Genomic DNA, 19,696 nt, shown 5'->3' with positions numbered 1-19,696 from the left:
GATGTTGCTGGTGTTAAACTTCATCTTTGCTAGCTGAATATTTAGTGACGGGAAAGTGGTGGGTGCTCAAACTCACCAGTGCATGATCGAACTTGAAGGTACTGATATAGTAGGCTGGAATGTCAGCGGTCGCCAGCGGTTCAGATATCTGAGCCACAATGCCACATTCATCTGATGGAAGACAAACGAAATCCAGCTACCAAAACTTTCAAATGTGCTTTTGATTTACTGAGGTAGTTTGTACATAAATATGCAGTCACATTTACTGTTGTTTGGTGAATTTTCATGGGTAAAATCCAGTCATTTCAATAGGAATGCATGCAATAGGGAATTTCACACAAGGGCGAAACATTTCCCCGTGTAGATTCGCCACATTGACCAACCGGCAGCTGCTTGGTCTGAAAGTGACTTCTGTGTGACTCACACTACGCTATAGTATAGTATTGACAACAGACAATAGATCTTTTTTTTACCCACTAAATTTTGTTAATGTGACTGGACCTTAAAACTTTTTACAATCAAGGAAAATGTGAATGTTATCATGACAACAGTATGTGGCTAAGCATTTGTTAAGGCCCGTTCACACCAAGGACGATAACGATAAAGATATAGTTCTAAAAATCCTTCTCAATATTAAAGAATAGCAGAGTCCACACCACAACTATAACGATAAAGGCACAGAGAAACGATATCGTTACAAATCACTTTCAGAACGATTTTTTTCCAGCTGATGAAAGATAAAAATCATTGACATCCAATCAGAATCCATCCTACTATAACGAGCTCGGGAATTTAAAGCGACAGACGCGTGTGCACTTAGAATAAACAGACGATATCGTTTGCTGGTGTGGACGCTAATATTGTTATCTTTATAGATATCGTACTTGGTGTGAATGGGGCTTTAATGTGCTCTAGGTTTTTTTTTTTTATTTAGCACATTTCTAGGGTGCTCTGGGTGGTTGCTAACTGACCCAAGTCAAAAGAACCAACCCCCAAATTCTAATCCTCAGATACTGAGGAAATTCTCATAATAACAGCAGGCTGAGTTTTAACCTGAACTCACCAAACCCTAAGGGTTGTCCTCCGATGCGGACCATTTTCCAAAGCTCTCCTGAAGCGCTAGTGAAGAGGACATTGTTTGGAAACCTGACAAGAAAAGAGCAGCATGGAAACCATATGCAGTAGTGATAACAAAACAATGATACTGTACATGTAATCAAAAATCTTTTCATCGGGCAAGTTCTATTTTAGCCACACACACAAAGACATGGTGATTCATCAGGCTTCAAGCTAAAAGATTGGTATTTTTAAATAGTTGGACAATTCTGATGAAAGCACTGCAGACAGTTTAAGCGCCGGAGTCAAAAGACAAAGAAACCCACTTTACAAGCCATTCAATATTGCAGTGTATATAAAAAATTCATGTATGAATTCCTTAAATGTCAACATGAAACTACATTTCAAGCCTTTTACTTCTGTTAAAGGGAGTTTTCCAAAAAACTAAAATTGTCAGATCACTCACCCTCATGTCGTTCCAAACCCATAAGACTTTCATTTATCTTTGAAACACAAATGAAGATATCTTTACTGAAACCTAAGAGATTTCTACCCACAAAACGCTTGACAATGTTTGTAGAGATAGTAAAAAATAATCCATATGAATTGATAAATTTGATTCAATCTTCTGAAGAGGCACTTTATATGATCACTTAATACAGATTTAATTTTGGCTTTTATTTCTATAAAATAACACTGATCAATTTGTAATGACATGAGGGTGTGTAAATAATGAGAATTTTCATTTTTGGGTGAACTATCCCTTTAATGTGATATTTCCATGTGAACAATGAAAAAAGATTTTATGGATTGGGAATTATTTGGAAAAATGGGTATTTAATACAAGTGTTGCAGGTGGCTGGAAGAAATTGTTTGGAAAATAATAGAGTATATTTATACAGAAACAAACCCTTTCTCCTTTGTAAAAGCATGTACTCTGATTCATGCACCAGGGGTGTGTATTGAGAAAGTAAATAGGGTCAATTGTGTTTTCATGTTGACATTAATAGTGTGTTAAATGCAGGGCTGGGTGGTCTAACCTCCGGGTGGTTTGCTCATCCATAACTAGAGAGATGTAGCCCTCGATCAGCGAGAAGGAGAAAAAGCGGATGTGTCCAGAATCCTCGCTCTGCCCCCCGGTCTCTTTCGCTCTGTAATGAAGCACAGCAGGGATTCTTGTTATTGCACAAGCTTAATTAGAGCTCAACTCAGCTGATGCTTTCACAAGGAATAGTGAGAATGGGAGGAGGAGTATGATAAAGGGCAACTCTGATATGATCTTTCCCTCTAACTGTTGGCTTGTTGCCACTGTCGTTTCCACCGAGTAGTAAACAAGTTCAGCCACTATAAGGAAGAGCAAAATAGTACAAATACACACTGCTCATTTTGTTTCCAGTCTTTTCTCCCCTGTCGTCACATAATACACTCCCTACAGAGACCTGTGTGTATTATTCTCTAATAGATCTGGCAGATGGCTCTCGGTTACTGTCATATGTAAGCCAGGAGGAGAGGCCCGCACAGAGGTCTTACCCGCCTGAGTAGAACATGACGTCCATGAGCAGCGTGGCCACCGAAGGCAGCGTGTCGGGGTCCAGGCTGGTAACGCAGAACATGTTACTGGGGCTGGAGAGAGGGTGAATGATCGGCCGAGGGACTGAGGAAAAGAAAAAGAGAGCTGATAATGCTAACAAACTGTAAACACAAACATCGCTGGTGTGTCAGTTTCACAAGGGAAGGATAAGGATATATATATGGATTTAAGGACTCACAGGAATCCTTTTCCACTGAAAATTCTATAAATAATGTTGCGAAAAGGACATGATCAGTGACTTTTATGTAATATTTCTATATAAGAGTTTAGCAATGTTCTAAACTGATGTTTTACCATGAAATCCATTTGGTCTCTATTATGTACCAAATGTGCATTACTGTTGATGGAGATGCTACTTAAAGTCAACATGGCATTCACAACCAGATTTACTACTGCAATGTAATATTTCTGAGAGAAAGAGTGAGTGGACAAAATTTTAAAATAGTCAGATTTATGCATCAAGAATTGACTGGATCATGACAAGTGGCCACCTTCAATCCTAGAAAGTAAATGTTAAAACTGCTACAAACTAGTGCGTTTATGATTGATAAATTAAATATAATACTAGTTTATGCTATAAAGTATCAAAACAGATTCTGTTTTTGTACAAGTAAAATTGGAAACGGCTAACACTGGAAGCCTCACACATTCAAATGACAAATGATCGTGCTATGCTTGCATTAAAAATGAGGAGGATAGGAGGAGTCTAAACTGATCATTTGATTTACTAGTTTAAAGGGACAGTTCACCCAAAAAGGAAAATTCTGTGATTAATTACTCACCTTCATGTTGTTCCAAACCCATAAGACCTTCGTTCATCTTCAGAACACAAATTAGGATATTTTTGATGAAATCCAAGAGCTTTCTGACCCTGCAACTGATACATTTAAGGTAGGGGTGTGCCATATGACGATTTTTGATCGTGGACGATAAAAATGTCTCCACAATCTGCTTTTGAAGAAATATTGTAGTGGTGCTACACATTCTATCAGTTCAGTTCTGGCGCCGCAGTCTGTATGTACTGTACAACGCCACATCCATTCAGTGTTAACTCAGCGGTAGATTAAAGATCTGAAGTTTTTACATGCGTTTTTTCGTATTTGTAATCCTAAAAATTCGTCACGCACAGAAACCTTGCACACTGAGTCCGAAAGCGTATGAATTAATCCGTTGCGGAAAAAAAATAGCAAAACAGTAGCCTACTAAATGGAGTCTTCAAGCATTGAGGATGAATTTGTTGTCCTCTCGCTTCTTAAAAAAAAAAAAGAAAAAGAAAGGAAATATTGGGTCCATCCAATCCTGAGATATAGAGAGGACTGAGAGTTCCCATTCCTTAAGGAGCAGCGGGATTATCATTATTATGATGCTTTGCTAGCGATACTAGAGCCACATATTAAAATGACCATGAATTTCTGTGAACTCAGTGCGCAAAGATCTATATACAGTGCTTTGTTTTAAAGTTGAGAGAAAAACGGATGCGTGCCTGTATATTAGATGCGTGCAGGAACAGAACTAAACATGTAGCCAACTGTCATTAAAGGGATATTTCACCCTAAAATTGAATTTATGTCATTATTTACTCACTCACATGTTGTCCCAAACCTGTATTAATTTCCTTCATGCACTGAACACAAATTAAGATATTTTGAAGAATGAGGGTAACCAAACAGTTGCTGGTCCACATTGACTTTGATAGAAGGGAAAAAATCCTATGGAAGTCACTGAGGACCAGCAACTGTTTGTTTTCCACCTTCTTCAAAATAGCATTCATGTTCAGCAGAAGAAACAAACTCATTCAGGTTTAAAACTAATTTTGAGTGAGTAAATGATGGTATAAATATAAACACTATGACAATCAACATTCGACAGATGACAGAATTTTTATTCTTTAAATGTTAAAACAACAACACACAAAAAAATAACTCGCTACTCTTGACTGAAAAAAATAGTTACTTTAATAGGAATCATCTGTTTTATTTTTATATTTTGTTACCTTGAAAGGATTTGTCTTTATAATAGGGAAATTAGTTTGGCTGTACTGTGCAGACAAAACAGTAAAACCAACATGACAAAGAACCGTGATAAAAACGTGAAATCGTGATATTTAAAAAAAATTAAATCGTAATATGATATTTTTGCCATATCGCCCACCCCTAATTTAAGGCCAAGAAAGGTAGTAAGGACATGGTTAAAATAGTCCATGTTACATCAGTGGTTCAGTGTTGCTGTCTATGGAGGGTCAGAAAGCTCTAGGATTTCATCAAAAATATTTTAATTTGTGTTCTGAATATGAACGAAGGTCTTATGGGTTTGGAACAACATGAGCGGGGAGTAATTAATTTCATTCTTGGGTGAACTATCCCTTCAAGTCTCAGCAACATCACTTGTTACTGCAAATGCACAAATGCCTTGTGTCGACACACCCTCAGAATAACGACAGATGATTACCCAGTTTAGGCTTGACAAAACCATTGGTGACCCCGGTACTGTTGGCAGCAACTGTTTCTCCATTGACAACCCTCAGGAGAGTGAATTCTGAAGACAGCGTGTGCATGACCATGGGCAGATCCCTCTCTCGAACCTATGGACAGAATCGCATGAGAATTTTTCATTTTGTAAAAATACTACAAGTGAGCTATCGTCATGAAGATTGAGTGAGCTCAGTTATTCAAAGAGAGAACAGATAATCATAAACCATTAAAACTGTGGCAAACCCTGTTAGATAATATACACTCGTGATGTACTGTGGCTTATGAAGTACAGATGAGAAATACCAAGCAAGTTATAAGAATGTGCTACTTCAGAACAGAGTACAGGCACAAATCTTATCAAGCTTATTTTTCTGCATTTCTGGCAGAGATGTTCAGATGTTTCAATTTATGAAAACAGTATGAACGTTCAATAGAGCTCATCTTACAGTAACACAAACATGTAGAAACCCTTAATATAGACGCTTCTGCCATTTCCTTCAGTAACCAAAACCAGCTGATTTAAACATCACAAATTAATGTTCATTTGCATTTCAAACACATTACAGTGAAAACAATACATAAGGATGTCTTAAGCAACCAATTAAGCTGAAATTCATAGTATTCCAGTGAGGCCCTGATGGGTGCACTAAATGAGCGCCACACAGCATTGCAAGGGTAACTATCCACGGATATACAGTTTCCTTGGACTATTTTATAAGCTCATAAAAGCTCTAGAGGAACATTTTCAAGGTTTACATTGAACCATTACCATCTCGTGAGAAAACTAACAAGAGTTCAACAACAGCAAACATTTTACACAGATACAACAACAGTAGGGCTGGGCAATATCTCACAATATATATGTATAACATACCATTTCATTTGGCTGGCAAGACAAAAGCAAGCAAATCACAAATACAACAATTTTAATATGCTTTTAATTTGGCTATTAGGTTTATGTTGTAATGGTGTTTCTAAATTTAACTTTAGTGACTTGCTTCTTGTGTTCATTTGGTGAAAATATGGTTTGAATATTTTAACTAGTTTGAATTTTTGTTATTTTACTACTTGCATTAAGTAACAATGGTGGTTTGGTTGAAATGATGGTTAAACTTGTGCTTAAGTAGTTTTAGGCTTAATATTAAGAAATGTGCACAAATAGTACTACAAATAAAGTTATATTATCATTGTTATATCAGTAAGTCTCGAGCTATATGTCAGTAAATATGTTAATGGCTTTAAAGATATTTCTAGATATTATATTTCCCCTAGTAAAAAAGTAATATTTAAAACGCATTTAATTCATACTAAGTATAGTTCAAAACTATTCAGCTCAGCCTTACACAACAGTGAGTATTTCCCAGGGCTACAAAGCTTAAACCTATCAACAACTCCTCTGGAAGACAATATTCTCTTTCACTTCTTTTTTTTTTTTTTTAGTTATCCAAATGAAGGAGACATCTGTGTGCTCTAGGCCTGATGGGACGGATACAGACGGGTATTTTTGAATTGCTCTTAAAGTTTTGAGTAAGCAGGCCAAGAGCGAAGGACAGGGTGAGGATGAGAAGGAAATGGCCTCTCCAGCGGCCGAGCACAGGAGGCAGGTCATCTCCACTCTTTCTATAAAGCTCGGTGATTATTCCTCTGGCTGGGAGCAGCTGGTGTGGAACGTGAACTTTCCGGTAAATTCCACCAAGCGGCTGCTGATCCACAGGCTTTATCCTCTTTACATAACTATCCCCAGATTACCATCACTCCCACATTGCATGCTATTTTCATAAACAGGCTCTGGTGATTGTTCCATCACTGATAGACTGGCTGTGTGTTCACAAGCACACACAAAGTAGAAATGTGCTGAGATGACAGCAACTGGCTGTGGTCATGGTACATGGGTTGGTTAAAGGAAAAGAGAAGTGACGATTTGCTCAGGAATTACTGTATGTATACTTTAAACTTAAACATAGTAGAAATAATGAGACAATGTCATATATACCGTGCACTTATATGAAAGGACATTTTCAACTTGTGCAATAAAATGGAGAAGTTGTGAATCTGTATTTTAACCACTAATATGCTTGTTTTCATATAATCTTTTGTAATAGACTGGTTTGTGTTTGTCATGTACACTGCGGTTCTTTTTCTCATGTTATATTTTTCAATGCGGAAGTAAGACGCTTTCTGCGAATGTGCAAGACTTCAGGTTCATTAGACGCTGTAGGGAAATAACAAGAATAACAAAGTGCAGTAAATGGTAAAACTGTTTGCACTACAAGCCAGTGTGCTCATAAATAAGATTATACATTAAAGTAATATGGTGAGACATAACAGTTTGCAATATCAAGCAGCAAAACAAGCCATTTAGAACAGCTAAAAATAGCTGGAAGCAAATGACACCGGAAGACAAAAACACATTAAGTTTACAAATGGCCATGCCTGCTCCGACAGGAAAAATAAGGTGGATAGTAAGTTTTTTTTATCCTTATATTGATTTTTACTACTTCATGTGTGGATTCATATAATTTCCTACAGTTCAAGTAATGAGGGTTGTCTAAGTAAGTGTAAACTCCAGAATAAGTCAGAGACGATTCTATGCGATGCCGTATGAGCCAAAAGTGAAGTGAATCACACAAGAGAGAACAAAACTTTTCCCACAGACTTTATCTAGGTCAGGGGTGTTAAATTAAACTAAAAAGAGGTCCAGTGTCTGTATTTTCTGTCCCAGTCCGGGGATAGAACTTTTTTGGAATAGTTATAAATTTCCTTGTGATCAGCAGTAGTACTTTATAAAAGAGTAATAATAAAAAAAAGTCAAAAATAGTCATCAAGGATTAAGATATTGAGCCAAATCTGTGGTGTATAGGGCTGCCACTAACGACTTTTTATTTCGATTAATCTAAACGATTAATTTCCCACAAAAAAACAACAATTTTACTTAAGAATATTTTATTAAACCAAATGAAATCCAAATTTCTATGAAATCCTTTTTTTAAGCAAAAGTAAAGTGCAACAGAGTGCAAGAAGCAAGTGTCCATCTCATAGTCCAAATCACTGAAATCAAAGTTCAGTATTATAGTGTGAGAATGACAACATTTCCACGTGTTCTAGTCTAATAATAAAATTATAATCAAAAAACACTTTTTAAAGGAGTATTTACCAGAAATATTATTTGCCAGAATTTATTTAGGTGAAAAATGTAAATGTGCAGTATTTCTGAAAAAACATTTTTAATATAATTTTTAATATAAAATAAATTAATTGGAGATGCTTTTGATTATTAAAATTTAATGGATCAATTAAAATAAAATCCAGAAAATAATGGAAAACAGAATTTGGTACAGATAAAACTGTAAAACTCAATTAATTAGACAGGCTTTTTGATTAATAAAATTTAAAAAACTGAATTTGGAAATAAAACAGATTTCATAGGGCCCTATTATATATATTTTTTTTGTGGTAACAAAAATGGATTTAAGTGAACAATAATAGCTTTTAAAATTACTTAAAATACATACATAATAGCAATGATGCAATAATAATTAGTTCAAATAAAGTATCAAAAGCAATAAATCATATGGTTTTATTGAACAAAACTGTTAAAATACATAATGTATTATAAACAATAGAGCTAATGTAGATTACGCATAACAACAAAGGCCTGCAGGGGCGCCAACGGCCTGATGATTATTTTTACACATTACTGTTTAATATTGACCAAGCACCATTTAATTCAAACGTACACTTAATCTTTAACATTTGGCCATTTCTTTAGGACAGAAGTGCTATAGCCGCTGTAATTAAATGAATGTGTGGACATCAAACGTGTGAACTCAGAGTGAGCGGTTGAGCTTTTATTTTGAAATCTCGATGTATTCTCCTGTGTTTGTGTCGATTTATAAATGATTTACTTTACAAATCTGATGAAATGGCGCACGTTGCGTTCCCAGATGAACGTTATAATAAACACAAACTCACAACAACATGCAGAGATGAGTTTGAGACGCTCCTCATGTAAATGATAACAGTTTCTGTGGAATTACTGAACGAAGCCGCTGTGAGACGCACGTACTTAACCTACACGCATATAAATAATTAAAGCGCATATAACTTACTATGTTAGAACTGCATCGCATATAATTATTTCATTAAATCGTAATAATGTGTTTTATGGATTCTCGTCCGTAAAATGCGCCACGTCCGGTATTTTGCCGTTAGTCGACGCAAGCAAAATGAAGTCGATGATTTTTAAAAATCGAATAGTCGACTAAAATCGACGAATCGCGACAGGCCTAGTGGTGTATAAGATTATTTCTCAAAAAAACATTCAAATATTTCATTATCAGTTGAGCCAAACTGAATATAAATATTAAAATGTAAGATCAGCTGTTTATTTCGACTATTAGCATATTGTTGTTACATTTTAGCACTAGCAAAAAACAAATCACCAGGCTAACTAGTAAATTCAAAGTATCTCTTTTTGTTTTCATACAGTCTATGCTGCTTGCCTATCCATGCTAGAAAAGATATAATTCACGGGTGTCCAATCCTGCTCTTGAAGAGCGAAGGTCCTGCAGAGTTTGTTTTCAGCCAGCTCCAACAACATTGCTCAGATCTTTCTAGTAATCCTGAAGACCTTAATTAGCTGCTTCAGGTGTGTTTAATTAGGGTTGGAGCTAAACTCTGCAGGACACCGGCCCTCCAGGAACAGGTTTGGATCAATGCCAGTTAGAACATTATGATGAAACACTTGTGTAAAATGTTTGTGTAAAGGTTCCATTAATTTGTCACAAACTTGATTTAGTCAAATACATTTGATATTGCTGCATTCTTGTTTCTACAGTGTTTTGACAAAAGGATCAAGTTCTTGTGTTGCTCACAGTCACGACCACTGTTGTTAAAATAACCAAGTTATGATTTTTTTTTTTTTTTTTAATCAGTAAGGCAACGCTTTACATTTTTAACTGGGGGGAGAAGCAATGTACATGGAACATAAAGGGCTTAAAAGCACCAACTCTGGAACTAGATATAAAATATTACAACCCTAAGCACTTTTGGTGTGAACCGCTCTGTTGTTTGATTGGATTGCTCACTTAAACTGTAGAAATGGTAAGCCCATTGTCTCACAGTCCAGAAGGAACCCAGCTAACTGATGACCCCTGAACTAGGTTTATGCTAAAATCCCTGAAATTAGTTTTGTAGTAAATATAAATTATACTAACATATTAATTTCCTTACTTATATGATGGTGTCATGTGCTTCTTAGAGGGTCAATTGTTTTAATGGAGAAAAATAACTGACTAAAAAACAACTCCTTAATTCTGGTGGAAATGCAAATAGTACATAAATTTGGAATATAATAATAAGGCAAGTATTTCCTTCTCTCTATAGCATCTGTGACACTCACCAATATAAAATCAGTCTGGTATGTTGACAGCATGAACACTGAGATATTATGGTCTGCCAATGGGGCGATGACTGATTTTGCGATTTTTGTTACTCCGATTGGTTGAGAGCTGGTAGCGCTCCCGCCCCCGGATACAACATTAAGAGCCAACCACGTTGCATCGGCCACACTGAGATACTCAGACTCCGGCAGCTCTGAAACAGACAACAGAAACGAGTTACCAATAATTTTGTTCCGTTTTCTTGGAAAAATAAGATTTTGTTGATGTTTAGCACTTTGAGAACATTAAAATGTTCTACCACTTTCATGCTTCAGATTTATAATTCTCCAGAAGAAATATGGCCAGAAAAGCTGGCAACAAACCCACAAGCTTTAGGGGATTTTAATACACCTGTACCCATTTCGCAACACAGAGCTTCTGGTATCCACGGCTACAAACGGGTTTCACCTTGGTAACCAGTGTGTAATGACATGGAGTCACTCAATCAACCACAAAACCAAAGCCACTGACAGCTTAGCATCTAGTAACCCATAATGGAAATGTGGGGGGGGCCGCTGATGGAGCAATATGTGGTCAAACATTGGCAGTGAGTCAAGCTACAAGGAATTATAGAGAATCGGTGATACTTTACATGACTTAATCTTGCCTCACTGCACTAAACCCAGTGCACTCTTAGTAAAAGAGTAACCACAAGACCTACCTTTAAAGCCATCTTCATCCACGATAATGGTGTAATCCTCTGGAGTTTCGGTTAAACTAAAGAACTTACATCTGGAAAGAAGCAAAGAGAGAAAGAGATGGAAATTATGAGCCAAGAAGGTGCAGAGTAATGAATAGAAGTTAATAACATATTCCTGAGAAGCTTCTATGAACATCAATTTACTCAGCCTCACAGAGATCACAGGCTGCATGCAGGTCTTTTGCTCAGGCTTAGGGATTTGCAGAATTAAACTTTGACGCATTATTGAATGGACAATTTCGTATGTTTAAAAAAAAGAGAGAGTGAGACAAGCAACAGGTAATTTCTAAGGACCAGAAGAACATCATAAAGAAAGTACCATTTTCAAGAAAAGTTTTAATTTAATGATGAAACCACTGATCTATAGTAGAGAACATACATATATACATGTATATACACATATACATATATATAGTCATTATATTTAGATCAGTGGACGTAACCAAGAAGTAAAAATGTTTTTTCTTTAAAGGGAAAATGTCATTTTTGTATATCAATGAACAATTCATTGATAAATACCAAATAGTCAGTTGCTCAGGTTTAGGGATTTACCCCCAGTTTCACAGACAAGGCTTAAACCTAGTCCCAGACTAAAGTGTAAATCTGAGCTGTTTTAACTGAAAGAATCTTGCACTAACTGATCTTAAAATACATCAGTGCCTTTGTTTTGTCTCAAGATGCACACCAGTAATGCTTTTTTCTAAGGCATTTTAATAAAAATTACTTAAATTTCCTAACTGAACAGTGGCCTAATCCTGGTTTAGTCTAAACCCTGTCTATGAAACCGGGCCTTAAAGTTTTAAACTTTAGTGCACTGTTTTGAATGGACATGAAAGATAGAAGAATAACCAAGGCTAGCTTAGAGAAATCCAAAAACTACTAAACTTGTGCCAATTTAATGATTCTAAAATGTCATGTGGTGTAACCATGAAGTAAAAAGTTTCCTTACACTATGAATACATAAGTTTAAGTGTAAATATCTTAATCATTATTTTCATATGTTATAAATATTTTTGGTCACACTTTATTTTAAGTTCCAATTCTCACTATTACAAATTGCTATATGACATTTATCTCAAAATCCTAATTTGCTGCTTATTAATAGTTAGTAGCAGTTAAATTCAGGTATTGCGTAGGATTAGGGGTGTAGAATATGGTCATGCAGATTATGTGCTTTATAAGTACTAATAAACAGCTGATATGTTAATAATAGGCATGCTAATATGGTTTTTGAGGAGTTGCGCCATGTGATCATAGGTGGGGGTGGTGTGTCTATATTTGTCAAGTGCCTCCAGAAATGGTCAGTTACTCTGATAACTGTGTTTTTTCCTCCCCAATATTAATAATTGTTGTTAAAACACTTTTTTTCCCCAATGAAATAATAAAGGATTAAGCAAAATCTAAAGTAGTTTTCATTTAAAGAAACTTCTTTTTTTTCTTTATTATGATATCAGGAGGACAGCCGTATGACCCTGATGTCATAATCATATCAAATTAAAAGCTTTTATCAAACGCTCTAAATGAATCATTCAGGAATATAATTGTTCAGCTAAATGCTGATTTTATCGGCTTTTCACACACACACACACACACAGTAGGCTATAACTTATTTCCCCAAAGATGACAAAACAGGAAAAATATATCTATGCTGAATGTGCCTGTGCAAATATAAGCCTACATACATTTCTGCATAAGTGTTAGGCAGCCGCAGCTGGCTCATAAGGCTGCTTGTGCACCCCAAACAACTCCAGACACCAGGTAAGAGGAGTCCTTATTTATGGGGCTGTCCACCCACAGTGTATCATTTTGTCTCTGGGGGAAAGCAGGCGACTTGTTGACTCTGGATAGCAGCATCTTATCTGATACTGCCAAAGTGGTGCTGGGGGGGGGGGGATGCATTTCTGATGCTGTGCGATCATTTCAAATCCCCTTTAGCCTAAAGGTGAAATGACACAGCATTGCAGTGCAGAAAGATATCTAAAGCATGTTATTAACGAAGTACTGCTTGAATTGTTTTATTTAAAGCAGGGACAAAAAAAATAGGAAATGGTCAGATGCTCTGCAATAGACTGACTCACTTATTTTTCTATGTAAAAATCCACCTTTCTGCAGCACTAAGAATTCATTCGGCTTTGAGCTGAATTTGAGTCACCGAGTGAAGAGAGAGAGGTGATGGATCTAAACTAATTTGAGTTCCGAGATGAGCCAAAACAAAAAAAAAAAAAATCAAAGCAATAATCATAGATTGGCAGGTCTTATGTCCTTAAATCAGAACAACAAAACATCTCCATTGGAAATTTTCAACAGGCTATGACTCACTCGCTCAGAGCCTCTGCTCAGAAATGTGCTCCTAACAACCGTTCCTGAGGTCTCGGAGGACAAACACATTGAATCATTTCAAACGCACAACCAAATAATTATTGACTCCAGCAGTTTATTTAAAAATATGTTTACCGCTTCCTTTTTATTTTTATTTTATTTATAAGCCGTTCCTGTTTATCCGGTTATATTGCTGGAAATAAAGACTTTCCACCCAGTGAAAGCCATTGGAGCAGAAGAACAATTTTATTATTATTATCGTTATTAATATGCACATTTGGTTCACACCAAAATGAAAAAAAAAAACTCATGTTGTTCCAAAACTGTAAGACTTCCTTTCTTCTGGAAAACACAAAAGATTATACTTTAAGAAGTAAAAACAAAAAAAACTTTTTTTTTTGGGTTCATACAATGAAAGATTTTATTTACTTGTTTGTTGGTTGGATTGTGAACTATCCTTTAAAATCAACATTCAAAGTCGCAATGATTCGCATTTTACTCCTGTATCATTATGTATTTCGGAGTAAAATGAGGGGAATGTAGGCCCATCCTTGATTTTATCCACTGGGAATTGATTGTATTGTGATATATGGTATGGTACAAACTAGAAGAGCCAGATGGTTGGAGGGGTTAAAAAACATGAAGTCTTTTTAACATCAGCCAAAAAGGAGTTTCAGAGGCGGATCAAGTTAATACTCTTTGATTTAGCATTACAACAACATTTTGTCTTTGGAATAATGCGCACCAAAGAATTTTGTACAAAAAGCCCAAAAGCAACTATTAAGAGAGTAAATAGGGCCAGTTGTTATGTTATATTATTATTTATTATGTTAACTGAATGCTTAATACCAGGACTTACTGAAATTCAACAGATCGACACCTGAAACACTGAAAAATATATTCTATTTTTAACAGGTTTTTTTTTTTAAAAAAGGTAAATGTAAATCTTTCAGACCTTTTTAAGCTAAATAAAATTTAAGCAATAAATAAAGGATAAATAAAGGGAACACGTCAATATGTTCTATGAATGTAAATGTGTAAGGAGACAATAAGTTCAGCAACACTTCAACGCTTGAAAATACAACTTCCACTAGGGTTGTAACGATATACCGGTATTGAACGTACACGGTTAGCGTGGACATATGCATATCTACGGTTAAAAAAAGGAAAACATATATAATAATCTCACCCGAGCATATGCTATTTATTTCGGCTGCTTCACTCTGCTGAAATGACAGAGACAGAGATTGTAACTCATCTCCATCTCCCGCCGAATTTTTTTTTTTAAATTTGCAGTATGGGAATAGGGGAAAAAAACACGAACGTGGAGTTGTCCTTGAGGACGAATCCAATTGGCAAAAAATGTTGACGCAAAGTGGCTGCAAAAGCAGGCAATACATCCAACATGTCCGCTCATATTCGCGGACATCATCCCTCCGTGCAGATAAAGGTATGTCGCATTTATAACAAGTTATAAGGCCGTATAATTTCCGTGAATCAGAGAATTCCGGTGCAGTCGTGAACATGGGATTTATAGTATAACGTTAACGAGGTTGTCACTTAAAATCTGATGGAAGGATAAATCAAAAGTAGATATGAGTGGCGTCGTTTTATCTACTACATACTGAAGTATGCAAGCATGACACTAATGGTGTTTTCAGCGCCTACATAAACATGAACATCAGCAGAGCTGGGGGCTGTTCCATAAACCAAGATTAGAGTATAAGCCAGGCTTATTTCGGTTAGTCAGGCTTATTTTTGGTAGATTCGGTTTCATAAATCAAACTTAAAAAAGTTCAAACTCAGTTACCCCGGCAACTTATGCTGGAAAACTAACTGGTCCGGAGCAGGCTAACTGTCAGGCTAAGCTGAGCTCCTCTAACTCTGACCAATAGGAACGCATCCATATTACCACTGACTCTCTCACATACAGTCAGTTTAATTTATTATCGGTCCAAAAATAAAAGTATACAGAAAATACACCTTAAATAATCAAATAAATAAAAAATAGGCTACAACCAACTGTATTTAATGTATTGTGCCCAAATATGTAGGCGAATAACATTTTAACATAGTTGCTACTTGTGCATGCAGTTGATCAGAAGTTTCTAGCCATGCAGCCTTTCTCTCTGAATTTATGACAGCTGTACCTTTTATGGTTATTAGAACATTAAAACATTACAATCTAAAATGTCTCTTTAAAGCATTAAAGCATAAAAACACAATCAAAAGTTAAAATCACTGAATTAAAAATGTAAATTTATAATAGAAATCAGAGTACATTTTAACTGATAAGAGGAACACACATTTAACTCATTTGAGCTAGTGATTAACAGTTGCTGCTATCATAAAAATACACTTATATGTAGTAAAATTCTAAGTGTCACATTTAATGTCCAACAACAGATATTTTAGCAGAATGTATATTTTATTCAGAATTCTTGCGCTAGTATTCTATTCTGCTCTGTCTGTGTAGCGCGCATGCGCGCCGCAGCGCTCGTTCTCTCGCATAAGCCTCGCCCACTCCTGACAGCTAAATGGATATATTTGCATGGCTTTCTGACATTTACAGATGTAAAAAATATACCTGTGACGTATCAGTTATGCACTGAGGAAAACACAATGTTTCAAATGCGTTAAACAGCACAAATATTCGCTGTTTGCTATGGTGGATCGATTTGATCCATGATCGACATTAAGGGCTGCTTCAGAATAAGCGTGTACGTCACATTATCCTGACTCACTGAACCTGGATAGCATTAGTCAGATTGAGTGAACTTGAATTGTCGTTTATGGAACCGCTTTAGTCCCGATTGATTTGTTTGACTTTAATCCCCGCTTTTCTTAGCGTCTTTTATGGAACAGCCCCCTGCTCTGAGAGAAAACCAGTTTTATTTGAGAAAAACCACTGTCAAATACACTAAACTCAAAGGTCTGCTACAACACGCCAAAATAAAAGTGCAATTTAACTTGAAGTCCTGACAGAAATAAATTAGCACTGTACAATGTACTTAAGTTATGACAACAATAATAATATTCTTTATAATAATTAACTTAAACATTATTTTTAAGGAATATCATGTTTGTCCATGTTTCAACTAAGAATACCTCTGTTGTGCAGCACTTTGCCAAAAATAAGTGTTGTTAAATTTTCATTTGATAACATTTTAAAACTTTAATTAAAATGTTAAAGTGTCATATAGATGTACATAAGGCTTATAGGCTTTTTGTTCCTCAGAAGGGAGGCTTACTTTCATTAAAATGATTTCAAGTTTGTTACAATAAAGGATTTGTTCACTATATAACTCTTTTAAGAGTCATTGTTACTGATTTAATATACCGTGATATCTTCTGATCACACAGCAAAAATTGATGGCCTTCCTTAGTCATTTTGTCTCGTTTTCCACTGCAAATGTCTAAAGATCTCTAAATCCAGATATATTGAAAAGCAAAATGACAAGTCTTTTTTTATGGGAAAATGATTAAAATAAAATCAGTTTATGATTAAAACAAGAAAAAATATGAATGGGGCCAGAAAAAACTCAATTCAAAGGGAAAACAGGTTTTCATACCCCATTGACATATGTTCTTGTTTTAAGTATACAAACAAGTATACTCAATTGTATTACATTTCTCAGACAACAAGACTTAAAACGTTCAGTTTGCATCTCAAGTAAACTTTTTTTATTTAAGAATGTTTAGATACACACACACATATTTTTATGCTTAATATATTGATATATTTTAATATACTTAGTTTTTTTTGTTTGTTTCAATGGTGACGCTGCATTTGGTTAACTGTGTCGTTTCATTGTATCTTCCTGAGTAAACAAAAACTCCTTGCTGGACAAAGAATGAGCCAGCACAACCTAAGGGTTGGCAACAATGTTTCAAACTGTAAGCAACTATTTCCAGAGCTCCGCTTGTGTTGTGTGCATTCTGCATCACTCTGAGACACTTCACAAACAGCCACTAAATAAGTTGATTCAAGCTGTGCCTCTGCAACAGAAAAACAAGTTTGTCCCCCTATCCCCTAGCATAAAAGTGTTTGCCAAGTCAGAATCAATTTAAAGATTCAAAATGAGAAAAGAAGCCATATCAAAAATGCTATTTCTACATGAAATTGCATTTGGATCAAAAAAAAAAAAAAGCTCTTCATGGCCTGCTGGGCAAGACATACAGCACTGAATACAATAGAAAACCCTGAAGCAATGCTGTTCCCAGCCAGATGCAAACCACCAGGAGGAATATGTCACTGCAAACACAACCTGAACGTTGAATGCTTTTTACTGTGATAAATCTTCAATTCACAAAATTAATAACCCTGCATTTGCAGGCAGACCTTGAATGTTTTTGCTGAGACGCTACTTTGCGATTTTCAGTATTTTTCCTTTCGATCGGAGGTGATGTCATTATTGCTGTTCCAGGCTCTGAGTCATGACAAAACATCTTTGATCTCTAAAGGAAAGTTTCCTATTCAAACATGTCCAACTTGTAGTTGCTGACTGATGTTTTTTTTAATTGTCAAAGCCAGTATCTATCACGCTTAGGCTACTTGTGTGATATTACTTAACTGAAGGCTCTTGAATGCAGCAAGACCTTTTCAAAACAATACTCTGAACATCATGGCCATTACAAGCATAGAACCAATAAAGCATCCTGAAAGGTCCAGCAAAATGAGATTTATGAAACGCAAGAGCAAGTAAACATGCTAAATAAAAGGGGCCTGAGGGGAATAAGGCCCCTGATTTAAACCACTGAATTTTTTTTAATAAAAGACATGCAAACTAACCACTTTAACTCTAGCTAGATGCCTGTGTGTGTGTCCACAGTCTAAATGACCGAGCAGGATGTTTCTCCCTGAGGTTCAGACTCCAGAGACGGACTGGAGATGTGCTCACACACTCTGCTTACGCAAACACAGCAAGGGGGCATTTGAGACTCTATGAATAGATGGTCTTTCACAAAGACCCTCATCTGAGGTTGCATCAGTACGAGAGAGAAAACAACTGCAGAACGTTACCAGCAGCAATGAATGTGCATTACCAAACACAAAAGCTGGTAAAAGCACATTTCTGTTCACAGGCAATGAGCCTATGCAGCAAATGCATGCAAATCATGCTCAGGCCACAACTTTTCCCTCCTCTTCCAGTTGTTTACAGGTTTCCACCAGCGCCACCGAGTGCAGTTCAAACGGATCTCTGTTAAACTGATCAAAACAGGTCAGTTTTTGATTCAAGGACCGACATGATAAGCTTCACATCAAGTCATCAGGATGCCCCCTTCATCTGTATCAAAGCCGTGATGCTCAATACGTTATCGTGCATTGAGCATCACAGACGGGGGGATTTAAAGCAACATCCCCCTCCGTATATTTATACCGCCGCACAAGAAGAAAAACAACCCCGAGCACGTACACACACCCCTCTACCGTCGAACCAACTTCAGAGACAACCATTACCGCTCAACAAAACACCCATGACCGCTTGCTCGGTGATGTCATGCGCCTCTTGCGCGGAGCAAATAGACATTTGGATTAAAAACGTAAAGTGCATCTGCTTCTCATAAGAGGTGCGTAGCGGTAAGCTAATGTGATTCCGCGTCACATTTTTCACGAAGACATTTAACGCAGTCGTTACAGGTTTAACAACGCAAACTTGATTCGGGAAGCTACTTACCTTGTTTTAGAGGGCAGAAAAGCTAGTTTGATTAATCCGTGAGTGCAAATCTGGATGCCCTCTTTCGCTATACTTGCTACTTTTAAACTGTGCTCTAAAATGTGCAGCTCCATCTTTTGCGTCTTCTCATTTGTGGTACATCTAAAAAAATATAACTGCCTATTCCGTTTTGATAAAACAAGAAAGAATAAATAAATAACTAGAGCTTATGGACAGGGCTTTAAAACCTTCAAACGGAGCGGAAAGGAGGGGAGAGAAAAGGAAAAGTTGTCTGCCGAGGAAAAGAGAGAAAGAGAGTAAAGCGGGGTGAAATAAAAGAAAGCACAACGAGGTAAACGGGAAGGGAGAAAAAAGAGGACTGTCGGCCCCCGTGTTTCCACTCCGACAAGGATTGGAATGGGCCAGCAGCTGGTAACAGTGAAACAAACAACCTGTCACTC

At 36.4% G+C, this 19,696-nt stretch overlaps 1 protein-coding gene across 1 annotated transcript in view; it reads right to left on the bottom strand.

The window, feature by feature from the left end:
- The window catches only part of LOC306870456 (cytosolic arginine sensor for mTORC1 subunit 2-like), a 21,715-nt gene extending 2,019 nt beyond the window's left edge, over positions 1 to 19,696 (bottom strand). Inside the window, exons 1-8 of the mRNA XM_079417749.1 lie at positions 19,257 to 19,696; positions 11,221 to 11,291; positions 10,520 to 10,713; positions 5,096 to 5,228; positions 2,587 to 2,710; positions 2,097 to 2,207; positions 1,064 to 1,146; positions 77 to 171 (exon numbers count right to left, since the gene is read on the bottom strand). Of these exons, the coding sequence (XP_079273875.1) occupies positions 77 to 171; positions 1,064 to 1,146; positions 2,097 to 2,207; positions 2,587 to 2,710; positions 5,096 to 5,228; positions 10,520 to 10,713; positions 11,221 to 11,291; positions 19,257 to 19,369 (924 nt within the window). The 5' untranslated portion in view covers positions 19,370 to 19,696. The remainder of the gene's footprint in view (positions 1 to 76; positions 172 to 1,063; positions 1,147 to 2,096; positions 2,208 to 2,586; positions 2,711 to 5,095; positions 5,229 to 10,519; positions 10,714 to 11,220; positions 11,292 to 19,256) is intronic.

The sequence above is a fragment of the Barbus barbus genome (genome assembly GCF_936440315.1).
Source record: "Barbus barbus genome assembly, chromosome: 5".
NCBI lineage: Eukaryota > Metazoa > Chordata > Actinopteri > Cypriniformes > Cyprinidae > Barbus > Barbus barbus.
Note: the sequence above shows the minus strand (reverse complement) of the source record. Positions and strands in the feature narration are given on the sequence as shown.